At 46.7% G+C, this 13,035-nt stretch overlaps 1 protein-coding gene across 2 annotated transcripts in view; it reads right to left on the bottom strand.

Annotated features, from left to right (window-relative positions):
* mtor (mechanistic target of rapamycin kinase) overlaps positions 1-13,035 on the bottom strand; it is a 172,494-nt gene that overhangs the window by 111,086 nt on the left and 48,373 nt on the right. For both annotated transcript variants that reach the window (XM_083638895.1, XM_083638896.1), the window contains exons 21-26: positions 10,924-11,091; positions 6,095-6,207; positions 4,773-4,935; positions 2,024-2,116; positions 767-910; positions 182-324 (exon numbers count right to left, since the gene is read on the bottom strand). In XM_083638895.1, the coding sequence (XP_083495021.1) occupies positions 182-324; positions 767-910; positions 2,024-2,116; positions 4,773-4,935; positions 6,095-6,207; positions 10,924-11,091 (824 nt within the window). The remainder of the gene's footprint in view (positions 1-181; positions 325-766; positions 911-2,023; positions 2,117-4,772; positions 4,936-6,094; positions 6,208-10,923; positions 11,092-13,035) is intronic.

The following is a 13,035-nucleotide window of genomic DNA, read 5'->3' as shown; positions in this document are numbered from 1 at the left end:
AGCCACGACCAAATATCTATATCTATATCTATCTATCTATCTATAGATAGATAGATATAGATATACCGTAGATATCTAGATATCTATATCTATATATAATTTTTTTTCACGTTGGTCATCTGTCATCTGGGACAACCCAAAATCACACAGTGTGAAGGGGCTTAATAGCAGCGTACAGTACCTGGCCAGTGGGATGTAGGTTTGGGCCAGCGACCAGCACGAGCGCAGCGCTGGGGAAGACGACTCCTTGAGCAGGACCACGCTCAGGCGCCTCAGCCACTCCAGCCAGTCATCTTTGGACACCTTCCTGGCAGCGCCCCAAGCCTGCGGACAGACAAGGAACTAATTTATCACCAAGCCAGTCCACTGCTCAAAGACAGTCCGCTGCACCAAGTCAGTCCACTGCATCAAGTCAGTCCACTGCACCAAGCCAGTCCACTGCACCAAGCCAGTCCACTGCACCAAGTCAGTCCACTGCACCAAGCCAGTCCACTGCACCAAGCCAGTCCGCTGCACCAAGCCAGTCCACTGCATCAAGTCAGTCCACTGGATCAAGTCAGTCCACGTCATCAAGTCAGTCCACTGCTGTCTAGAGCCCGAATATAAGATGGCGCCTCTTTTTCAGGAGAGAGAAAAAGTCTTATATTCAGACCAATATTTATTGGACCTGTGCAGTTTGGTCCCGTTTGGCCAGATGTGGTGCTCATTATGAACTGTACAATCTAAATTGATGGTAAAAGGTCTGTTATCCCTCCACCCTGCTGACCTTCTGAAGTGCGGTGGTGCTGACATGAAGCTTCTTCATAGGCCCCGCCTCCACCGGCCCGCTGACCAGCGTGTCGCCCTGGTTACCACGAAGCTGCCGATGCTGGAAGATCTGATCCTCTTCCTCCTCCGCCAGAGTGTAGCCCTAATGCAACCACACACACATTGTTACTTCGTTCACCTTTGGGGTATGTACATAGACTTACATGCATTCCCTGGAGACTTACCCTAAACCCAAACCAGTACTTGCCGAACCCTAACCACTGACCCCAAATCAGCTTTTTACCACGACTTTTGCAATTGCACCCAGTGTCCCCAATCACCTGGTCTTAAGTCAGGTGTGTCCCCCCAATTTCAACTTAAGTAAACCACACACACACACACACACACACACACACACACACACACACACACACACACACACACACACACACACACACAGGCTTCAGAAGAGGTTTTGTGAATGTGCATTTCCTTCCTGAGGGGAAATGGTTGATCAACAGAACGTGGAAATGACTGTTTGTGTTGTCGACTGTATCTTAACAGAACGTGGTAATGACTGTTTGATCTGTCAACAGTTGTTGATTTATTGTGTATCATTCGATTGCTTTGAGCATGTGCAGTTAGTCTCCAGCTTGAGGGGGTTGCATCGTTTGGGCTCGAGTGGGTGAGGGGTGCAGAACGATGAACATATGCTCACGCATTTTGCAGAATATCAAATGGTTCCATATGTTCCTTGTCTGAAATGAGAATCTGAGTGTGGATTACAGGTGCAAGTCTACACGCTGTGGATTCTGGGTCTACACTCTGTGGATTCTGGGTCTACACTCTGTGGAGTCTGGGTCTACACTCTGTGGAGTCTGGGTCTACACTCTGTGGAGTCTGGGTCTACACGCTGTGGAGTCTGGGTCTACACACTGTGCAGTCTGGGTCTACATTAACTACATGCATGTAACATGTTAACATGCCACTTGTGTTGTTCTTGTCTGTGTTTTTATCTGTATGCCTATTTGCTGCAACTCAATTTGCCCTTTGGGACACTAATAAACTTGAACTTGAACTACACGCTGTGGAGTCTGGGTCTACACTCTGTGGAGTCTCGGTCTACACTCTGTGGAGTCTGGGTCTACACTCTGTGGAGTCTCGGTCTACACTCTGTGGAGTCTGGGTCTACACTCTGTGGAGTCTGGGTCTACACGCTGTGCAGACTGCAGATATAAGCTGGATGCAGTGGGCAGTGGGAGGAAGGGAAACTGACCTTGACGATGCGACATATGAGGATGTCATAGCGCTGGTGGTTGATCCTGTGCTTCAGCATCACTTTGTTCACCATGGGGATAAAAATCTGGTACTGGAGATAAGGATGAGAATGAGGATCACTTTTATTGCCACAATAAGTTATGAGATTACAACAAGAGGAGCGGAGGAGTAGCAGCAGGAGTAGTAGTCGACATCAATAATCAGAAGACAAACCAAGAGGTGAAGTTATTAAAAATCAAAGTGCAGTCCAATATACTGTATACAGCATACACAGGAATGAGAAGGTCCTGAGTGATAGTCATTTACAATACAACATTGACAATACGACAAAATGACGTTCCCAAAGTTCAAGATAAAATAATAGAATAAAAATGCAAATATTTGGGGGGGGCAAGTTCCATGTCATTGGGGGGTAGGGATGTGCCGATTTGCAATCAAATCGTATATTTGACGACTGAAGGAACTGATCGCCAATTGGCTTTTCTACAGCGATATTTAGGACGATTTTAACTAATTTACTATCATAAGACGTTATAAAAATAATCTCTAGAAGCTGCGCACTACTGTACACTTAGAGATCTTTCTGGTGGAGCTCCGTTAATCAGCACGAGGGGGGCTTTAATGTTACAGCACTCCTGCTCTCTCGTCTGCCTCTCCAGTTTCCTCACCGAGCACCGTCAAGTCAGCCAGAATGTCAAAGTATGCATTTCGCAGCGGCCTTTCAAAATTAAATCTAACATTAACCTTAATATAGATTTTGAGTAATGCTTTAGACTAGTTTCACTCCATATGTAATCATAACATCACAACCAGTATTTTTGATGTGTAAGCGATTTTATGGAGGTTCCTCATAGTTAGGCTATGAGTGATTTCAGTTTATTTTGCACTGCGTGCTTTTACTTTTTGTTATTTGCGGTGTTCTTGACACTGCCTCTGGTTCTCTCTGCACTGCAGCCGTCATTACCATGCACCTGTGTAAAAAATCACATGGTGATCTCGCTCAAACTCTACTCCAGCCTCCGTGTTGTTACTTTCTATGAAGAGTGCCACAGTTAAATTACCTTATAAGCCGGTGTTAAATCATCTAAAATGAACATGAAAAAAAGTCATGGAGTTTCAGCAAGAGTCGGTCTCTCTTAATCTTTTCTCTTATAAATGCATAATCTACGTTTGTTCTTCTACAGGCTGTATTCAATAATTAATATTATGATCAATATTTTTCCCCCTCCAAATTATTAATGCCATAGGAATAGGTATATTTATCAAAAATAATAATAATTAAAGGACGGCCAATTCATAGATTATGGCGATTGGATCGTCTATCGCCAATCTCTAATGACCACGATTGGACGATATGAAAATAGGGATGATTCCCCCTCCCTAGTGGGGGATGTCTGGCCTGTTGATATGGGGGAGGGAGGTAATGTTCTTAGCAGTGGGGGCTTTCAAGCCTTGATGATGAGGCCGATGGCAGTTGGGAAGAAGCTGTTCTTGTGGCGAGAGGTTTGGGACTTGACAGACCTCAGTCTCTTTCCGAGTGGGAGCGTTTCAAAGAGTTTATGTCCAGGGTGGGAGGGGTCGGCCATGATTTTACCAGACCGCTCCAGCGTCCTGGCGGTGTGCAGGACCAGAAGGGATGGCAGGTAAATATAAGGCTGTACATGTGCTTGTGGATGCGGTTTAGTCTCGTCGCCACCAGCAGAAGCCAAATAACAGTGTCCTGCACTCAGACCTAACCCCCACGGGCCTCCCATCAAAAGCTCTCCCTTTCAAGTGGGGAGCCAGACGGGGCTACATGTGGTCTGCTGGTTCTGAGGTTATGGATGAAAAAGATGGGAGGGAGGAGGGATGAGAGAGGGGAAGTCTGGGGAGGGGTAAGTGTGACCTCATCCACTCTCATAAACAGCCCTCCCCGCTGCCAAACGCTCGATGACATCAGCGGCCTGGCAGGAAGTAGTAAAAACCGGGAAGGGGGGGGGGGGGGGGGGTAAGATCCCCTGAGAGGAGATACCGACACGCTGTTCAACTCAAAGCAGCAGCAGGGAGTCTGGAGGTCCTACTGGATAATAGCTACATGAGAAGAGAGCCCTGGGGCCCGGCGGCCAGTGTTGGGAGGATGCCCTGGGGCCCGGCGGCCAGTGTTGGGAGGGTTACTTTTAAAATGTATTCACTACAATACATCCCCTAAAATGTAACTTGTGAAGTGTTCCATTAGATTACTCAAGTTAAGTATTCTAAATACTTTGGATTACTTTTGGAATACTTCCAAATCGTCTTGCTGAGCTCATTTTGTCTGGGTCACTCTGAATGGACACAAACGCGAGGGCAATGTAGTCATGATGCACAATGATGTAATGTTGTGACCTTCTTCAGAATGTTTGTAGTAAAATGTTCTTTATATTTCTTTATATTATATTTCTTGGCTGAGTCTTGGCTGTGTCTCCTCTGACACTGCCATTGTCTTGTGGTGTGTGGCAGGGGGACTGCGCACGCAAAGATAGTTGCCCATTTTTTTGAATGTGTTTATGGGAAACATGTTCCTCATATGAATATTAGCGCAAATAAAACAAAACAAACAAATCAATCAATCCCTTAAAGTAATCTATTTTTAAAGACAGTAACTGTATTTAGAATACCACCAATTTAAACTGTAACTGTAATGGAATACAGTTACTCATATTTTGTATTTTAAATACTGTATTTTAAATACATGTATTCCGTTACTCCTCGACCCTGCGGGCGGCTACCTTCTTGCCCAGCTGGAAGACGAGTGAGGAAAGGGTGTCCATGGAGGTGGCGCGCAGCTCGGGCGTGCTGTCCAGCGTGCGCACGATGGGGTGGATGATGCGCGAGGCGTAATCGGTGAAGTCCAGGGACTCGGTCAGACGGTCCAGCGTCTCCAAGGCGACCCTGAGCCAAACGGAGGGAAAACAGATCAACACAAAGAGCCTGGGCTTTACTTGAAACGCTGCGTCGTCCGCCGGGGGACAGAGGCACTAACCCTAACCCGTTCCAGACGTCTCCCACGTTTAAAAGAAGGGGGGGACTTGAAAAGCTTCACAGCCTTACAGTATTTACGAACTGCTTTCTTCAAATAAAAATGGAAACACAGTGGAGTATGTAAATGCTGGCAGTGGAACCCCGCTCGTTATTTCTGGTATTGGGGCTCGTTATTTCTGTGGAGCAAGTGTGTACACTTTAGAAAGTGAGATGTGGGAGAAGATGCACCATCAGCAGCAAATACAGTTCACTCATTTAAAAGGATATTGCAGGGTCCAAAATTAACTTTTTTGTCCAGCGGCCAAATGGCAAATGGCTAGTGAATGTTCAAAATGGCTAGTGAATGTTCAAACTTTACCTGTCACTCAATGGATTACCATTATGTTTTTGGTGAGTGAAGCAAATCTACCAGCCACTTGCATATTCCATCAGCATTTGGCTGGTGGCTGCTACTAATTTTGGATCCTGAACCTGATATTGAGATCCAGTGAGATTGTCAGTATGGCTTTCAGCAATCTCACTGCATCCCACACGAACCCACAGGACATGGGCACAGGTACTGACTCACTTCATCCCACACGAACACACAGGACATGGGCACAGGTACTGACTCACTGCATCCCACACGAACACACAGGACATGGGCACAGGTACTGACTCACTGCATCCCACACTAACACACAGGACATGGGCACAGGTACTGACTCACTGCATCCCACACTAACACACAGGACATGGGCACAGGTACTGACTCACTGCATCCCACACTAACAGGACATGGGCACAGGTACTGACTCACTGCATCCCACACTAACAGGACATGGGCACAGGTACTGACTCACTGCACCCCACACTAACAGGACATGGGCACAGGTACTGACTCACTTCATCCCACACTAACACACAGGACATGGGCACAGGTACTGACTCACTGCATCCCACACGAACACACAGGACATGGGCACAGGTACTGACTCACTGCATCCCACACTAACACACAGGACATGGGCACAGGTACTGACTCACTGCATCCCACACTAACACACAGGACATGGGCACAGGTACTGACTTGCGGGCCTGCAGGGGTACGTCGGGGGCATCGAACAGCTTGACGATGGGGGGCAGCAGCAGGTGGAGGTAGTCATCCAGGTTGGCGCCGAACAGCTGGATGGCGTTCAGCAGCTGGAAAGGAAAGTTACACATGGCTCAGTCCCAAGTGCCTCAAGAGATAATGGTGTGCGCTACTGTTTTAATGAGCTTGTTATGGCTAAACTGTTTTCCTCAGGAATTCTCATGAAAAGCTGCGCTGTGGTTTTTCTGTGCGGTGTTGGCAGATGTGCAGACACTTCTGGTAAAAGTCTGCGTTGCTGCTAAGGTTACAAGGCGTAATGGATGTTTTGGTACTGCTAAACCTCCACAGGGCAGCTGTCCTCAACACGTCTTTAAAATAAGGAATTCAACACGCTCAACTGAATCTGGTGCTGGTGAATTTGGTGGGAAATATTGTCATTAGCCAAATGTACCGCAACTTTTAATCTAATTTTCAGAAAGTCGGCACAATAAAATGCGAAACAATGCGTGTTTCCATCCACTGTTATTTTGCGAATTATAGAGCTGTCAATCACCTCGTGTTTGAGGCTGTCTGAGCTGCTGATCAGCTGATAGACCCGATATACAGCTTTGTTAAACACATCTAACGTTATTCATTTAAAGTTTCTTGATGATCTACAAGTAGACAAATAGGTACCATAACGCCATTTCCGGATTACCAGGTGCGACTCGGCAAGCATAACGTTATAATCCACGGAGCAGATAGTAAGTGAATACAATTTCATTCAATTCTAGAAGTGAGTCGCCTTAAAGTTAATATCCCAGTCTTCTTCTGTTTACTACGGCGGGTATTGCAGTGATCAAGGCAAACTGTGTTGTTTTTTAATGGAGAGACAACGGAATATCGCTTAAACTGTGTCCACCGCACGTTTCACATTTTCCTTTTATCGATACACCCGACTTTTCCGCCTTCCTCAAGCGTGAAAACTTTTTTGCGATATTTGGAGGTTTTTGCGAATTAGGCAGCGTTTCCACTCAGTTTTTTTATGCGCAAATTGAAATTTTGCATCAAAACAGGTGGATGGAAACCCGACTATTGTCATTGTGTACGTGTGTGTGTGTGTGTGGAGCGTGTGTGTGTGTGTGTGTGTGTGTGTGCGTGTGTGTGTGGAGCGTGGGTGGCTGGTGAGGTCGTGGTCTTAATGGATGACGTATGTTGCTGCACTCCCACCCCCCATCCCTCCTCATCTAACCCCCACCCCCGACCCACCCGCCTGTCTGAATTGCACTGGGGTGAGATTGCAGGAAGTGGAGGTGGGTGTGGGGTGTGTTAGGGAGAGGGGGGGGGGGGGGGTGCCAGAAGAACAGCTCCTTGAAATGATGGAGGTATGTTTTCTTTTCGTCTCCTTTGGACTGGAGGGTAACCGGATTCCCTGGCTCCTTCCGTCCGTGACCTCCCATCCCGTGCTGACGATTAGGCTGGAGATCCCAGGCTGGTTCTAGCCTGGGCCCTGGTTGAGTTATAGACTATCCAGACTTGGGGGTTCGCTGGGTTATCTAACACCGCAGACGCTGAGACAAAACAGGAGCCGCCTTCAACGGAGAGAGAGAGAACTTGGGGTGACCGTGGATGATGTTGTGCTTGCGGTCTGGTCTGCGCCCACACCATGATTTAGGGTTTGGGAGAAAACCTGGCTAAGTATTGGCGGCGACGGCTGAAAGAGGAGAGTGTGCCTGGTACGGGTCTATGCTGGCTTTGACTTGTTGTATTAGCGCTGTGTGGGCCAGACCTGAAAGCTCTTGATGGATATCGACGCAGACCACAAACAGAACGCAGCACCCCGACTTGTCATTAGTTCGCCCAGCTCCTGTGCTTTCTGAATGTGTGTCGAGTTCTCAACTCACACAGACCGCCATATTCCACTTCTTGGCAGTACTGGCAAAATGAACATGGAGTTAAATATGTAACCAAACCTGACATATCTGTTGATTTTGTTTGCTTTATTAGTGGTTACTATATATATATATATATATATATATATATATATATATATATATATATATATATATATATATTCTCTTGGATTTAAACTATCTTTTATTGGTGTAACAATAGAAACAATTAAGCTACCATAACCTGAATTGACACAGGAATTTCAAAAAGACTCACTAAGTTAATTTGAACTTAAGTAGCTGCCAAAATAATGGAAGGGATGCATATTATATTGAAAGCAGGCCAAATTGGTCCCGCCCTCAATGTGACTGTTTCTCCCTTGACATACAGTAACCTGTTTTATTTTGATTTTATCTCCTGCCCAGCTCGATCTGCTTTGTGCTGCTTGACACAACTCGAAGAAGCGCGATGCGAAAATACACAGGGCGCGGATTTTAGCAGAGTAGGGCGGAGAGGCGCTTCGGGGAGGCTTCAGGACGGTACCGCGTTGCCTCTGGTGGACACAGGTGTTCACTAGACAGGCTGCGACCAGCTCGGTGTCTGCCTCATGGTTGTAACGCAATGCTTCCTGGTGGAATCTGCCGGTAGAAGTGGGTATACGCAAAGCCAGCTGAAAAATAAGTGGGTATACGCCAGATACCCTGCACTACACCACTGAGTACTACCGAGTACCGATTAAAGTAAAATCTATCGGTATACAATTTTGGTACCTGCTGCGAGCGCATCTGTGTGTAAAATGTTAAATTAAATGTTGAAATTGATAAGTTTGGACTTATTGTTTTACAACTGAAATTACATGTTTGTAATTACGGAGAAAGTAAAGTACTGAAAAAAGTACCGAATTCCAGGTACCGGAACCGGTTTTTGGTTGAATGGTACCCAACCCTCCCCTCCCCTCCATGCTGCCCACCTCACCTTGATGGTGATATTGTGGCCGGTGTTGTTGTCATGCATGAAGACATGCAGCATGTGTGGGACTCACCTCGATGGTGACACTGCGTCAGCACCAGTGGCATTACATTACTGCAGGGGTTCTCAACCTTTTTTGGCTTGTGACCCGATTTTGACATCACAAAAATCTAGGGGCCCGAGACATTCAAATTCCGGTCGATAATCATCAAGAATATCATCAGTGACATCGTCAGTGATGTCACATGTAACAGTATGCTTCTTTTTCCCCTCAGCATTCTGACTTTAATCTGAGAATTCTGATTTTAATCTCAGAATTCTGACTTTAATCTCAGAATTCTAATTTTATTCTCAGAATGCCGATTTAAATTTATAATCTCAAACATTTTCATCTAAATAAAAAAATAAAAGTCACTATCTATCCCATAAATTATATCGGATAGTGAGTTAGCATAATGGTGATTGAGGCTATGGCCCATTGACACTGTTTGGATCTAACCTGAAATTACCACTCATCGCCATAGGTGTCACCCAAGAGAACAAAACAGAAATTTTAGAGATTATCTACAAGATTATCACTTTCACTTTAAACTCAGAACTACAAATCTTAATAATAAAAAATTGCAAGTGACCCTAATCATCTTGGGTATTTTTTTTAATAATACAAAAAAATCAGGCGACCCTATTTGAATTCCAGGCGACCCCACTTAGGGTCGCGACCCTAAGGTCGCTAACCACTAGCTTTCCTTGGGAAGCTAAGCAGGTCTGGCCTAGGATACTCCTTGGATGGGAGACTGGTGCTGGAAGTGGTGTTGGAGGACCAGTAGGAGGTGCTCTTCCCCTCTGGTCCGAATGGTCTGATGAATAATCTGATCTGATGAATAATCTCCCCAATGCCCCAGGGCAGAGACAGGGACTCTGTCCTGTGAGTGAGCACCGTCCTTCGGATGAGACGTTAAACCGAGGCCCTGACTCTCTGTGGTCATTAAAGATCCCATCGGCACTCTTTGCAAGAGTAGGGGTGGAACCCGGTGCTCTGGCTAAATTCCCAAACAGGCCTTCCTTCAATCATGGCCACCTAATCATCCCTCATTACTTAATTGGCAGTTGGCATATTCAGTCCCCAACTCTCCATCGTGATAGCTGATGTGTGGTGAGCGTTCTGGGGCAAAATGGCTGCCGTGCATCACCCAGGTGGGTGCTGCTACACATCGGTGGTGGATGAGTTGAGTTCCCTCCCCCTCCCTCCCCTGACATGTGAAGCACTTTGAGTGTCTTGAAAGGCGCTATATAAATCCAATCAATGATGATGATGATGATTATTATTACTGTGGTCGGTGCTGTTGTCGTGCATGAAGAGATGCAGCATGTGTGGGACTCACCTTGATGGTGACACTGTGGTCGGTGCTGTTGTCGTGCATGAAGAGATGCAGCATGTGTGGGACTCACCTTGATGGTGACACTGTGGTCGGTGCTGTTGTCATGCATGAAGAGATGCAGCATGTGTGGGACTCACCTTGATGGTGACACTGTGGTCGGTGCTGTTGTCGTGCATGAAGAGATGCAGCATGTGTGGGACTCACCTTGATGGTGACACTGTGGTCGGTGCTGTTGTCGTGCATGAAGAGATGCAGCATGTGTGGGACTCACCTTGATGGTGACACTGTGGTCGGTGCTGTTGTCGTGCATGAAGAGATGCAGCATGTGTGGGACTCACCTTGATGGTGACACTGTGGTCGGTGCTGTTGTCGTGCATGAAGAGATGCAGCATGTGTGGGACTCACCTTGATGGTGAAACTGTGGTCGGTGCTGTTGTCGTGCATGAAGAGATGCAGCATGTGTGGGACTCACCTTGATGGTGACACTGTGGTCGGTGCTGTTGTCGTGCATGAAGAGATGCAGCATGTGTGGGACTCACCTTGATGGTGACACTGTGGTCGGTGCTGTTGTCGTGCATGAAGAGATGCAGCATGTGTGGGACTCACCTTGATGGTGACACTGCGGCCGGTGCTGTTGTCATGCATGAAGACCCGCAGCATGTGTGGGATGAGCTGGGGCAGGTACAGCTTGAACTCTCCGCCCAGAGCCACCACGATCTGCTCGATCAGCAGGATGATGGTGTTCTGCATGGGGTTGTTGGGTGTCCAGTACTCCTGAAGCACAGAGTAAGAAGAAGTTAACATGCAACACAATAGGAAAAATTACTATTACTATGACAGCCATTGAGTGGAAACGGTTTCCCACAGATTGTTCTTTATTTTTATCAAGTTTTGTCAAGTTTTGTCAGTACTCTGCCAATTCCCCCTGCTGTCCTGGTCGTTGCTCCACTCCCTCTGCCGATCTGAGGAGAGTTGTAGACTAGCACATGCTTCCTCTGACACATGTGCAGTCGCCAGCCACTTCTTTTCACTTGACAGTGAGGAGTTTCACTGGCACCACGTAGCATAGCATTCCCTATTGTTTATATGATATTATGTGTTACTGTATGTCCTGTTTTTATAAGACCAGGGAGGCAGGGACCATGATGGAAATAAGTGTTTACACTTTTGCATGTCATCCCTTGGATTTTGTTATTCTTTATCCAAAATAAAATCAATCAATCAATCATCACGTGGGAGGATCATGCTATTCCCCCCCAGTTCCCCTCCCCACGAGCAGGCCTCCTGACCGACCAGACGAGGTACTAGTGCAGCGACCAGGACTCATAACCCACGGGCTTCCCACCCGCAGACATTGCCAATTGTGTCTGTCTGTCTGTCTGAAGTACCGCTGCCGGGAATTGAACCCGGGAAAGTTCTGATTCTTCTATCATGGTAGAAATACAGACTAAACTAATTATGCCTAAGTCTAAAGACAGACATGACAGCTGTACTGAGCTATGAGTTTGTCGTAAATAACTAGTGACCTAAATTCAATTGAGCCCAATGTCGTTATGTAGAGTTTTTATGACAGTCAGAGGTACATCCAAAGCACTCGTTACCAAGGACTACCTCATCCACCTTGCTTTAGTATTAGTGTTGAGGGAGCATGTGGGTGTGGAGAACTGGGTCACAACCTGTTTCCATCAGAGAGTTGAGGGACAGCAGCATTTGGAAAGAGATGTCTCACGGCGACACAGAGGCTTTCCCGTGCCAGAGGCAGACAGGAAGCCAGATGGGACGAGGCACGGAGACAATTTCCTGTCAATTGGGATTGACATCACATCCCTGCGTGGCTCGTGCATGGCCTTTTGGAGAAACTTATGCCTACCCCACACTACAGGATTTTCAAATACTTGAAGATTATAAAAATCTTGAGAGCCCACACACTACAGGACAGAGAGAGCCGATTTTTTAACATTTCAATCTTGGGACACACACACAATCGCGTCTGTTCAAACGCAACCCCACACACTAGAAGATTATGCCGAAGATTCACCTTGGATAACTTTTAAAATGCCTATTCAGTGTGCGCACCGGGTGTAGTAGTGTCATTTCGTTTTCTAAACAAATTTTATTTTTTGTTTTTATAATGCATTTGCACTGAAAGGATTTGTTTAACTAATATTTGCGCGGACAGCCGCGTCCATTCGGGGTGTAGGCCTACTGTGCACGGCCAGGCGAAAACCGTCTGCACAGGTGTCTTGTGGAGGGGCGCGTCTGCTGATTTGACTCACTTTTCCGTGCGGACACTCGCCGATGCGGGAAGCTGAGACCTAAGCGCTTGTTGTAGGCTACATGCTTTGCAGTATAGCATTTAGTTTTCCGTCCCGTTCAAAGACGCACGGGTATTTCACCTCGATGACAATTTCCTCGTTCTTTGTTTCTGTGCGGGGCTGCGAGCGGACGCGGACCAGATTATTTTGCGAAAAACTGTAATGGAAACGCAGCTACTACTGGCTCTCTGCTCAAGATGCAATCGCCTGTCGGGTTGTAAATATCTAACATGTTAGATATGCCCGATTCACAATCGGGAAGAGGCAGTCTTCCCGATTGTGAATCTTTGAACCCCACACACTACAGGATCATTTGGGAAGATTATCTGCCCGACGCGCTTCAAATCGGGAGCACCCCCGAGAAAATCGGGAGGGGGGAATCTTGGCCATAATCTTGCAAATT

The sequence above is a fragment of the Poromitra crassiceps genome, assembly GCF_964638095.1.
Source record: "Poromitra crassiceps genome assembly, chromosome: 6".
NCBI classification, from domain to species: Eukaryota; Metazoa; Chordata; class Actinopteri; order Beryciformes; family Melamphaidae; genus Poromitra; species Poromitra crassiceps.
The sequence above is the reverse complement of the archived record's forward strand: the minus strand, read 5'-3'. Positions and strand labels throughout refer to the sequence as shown.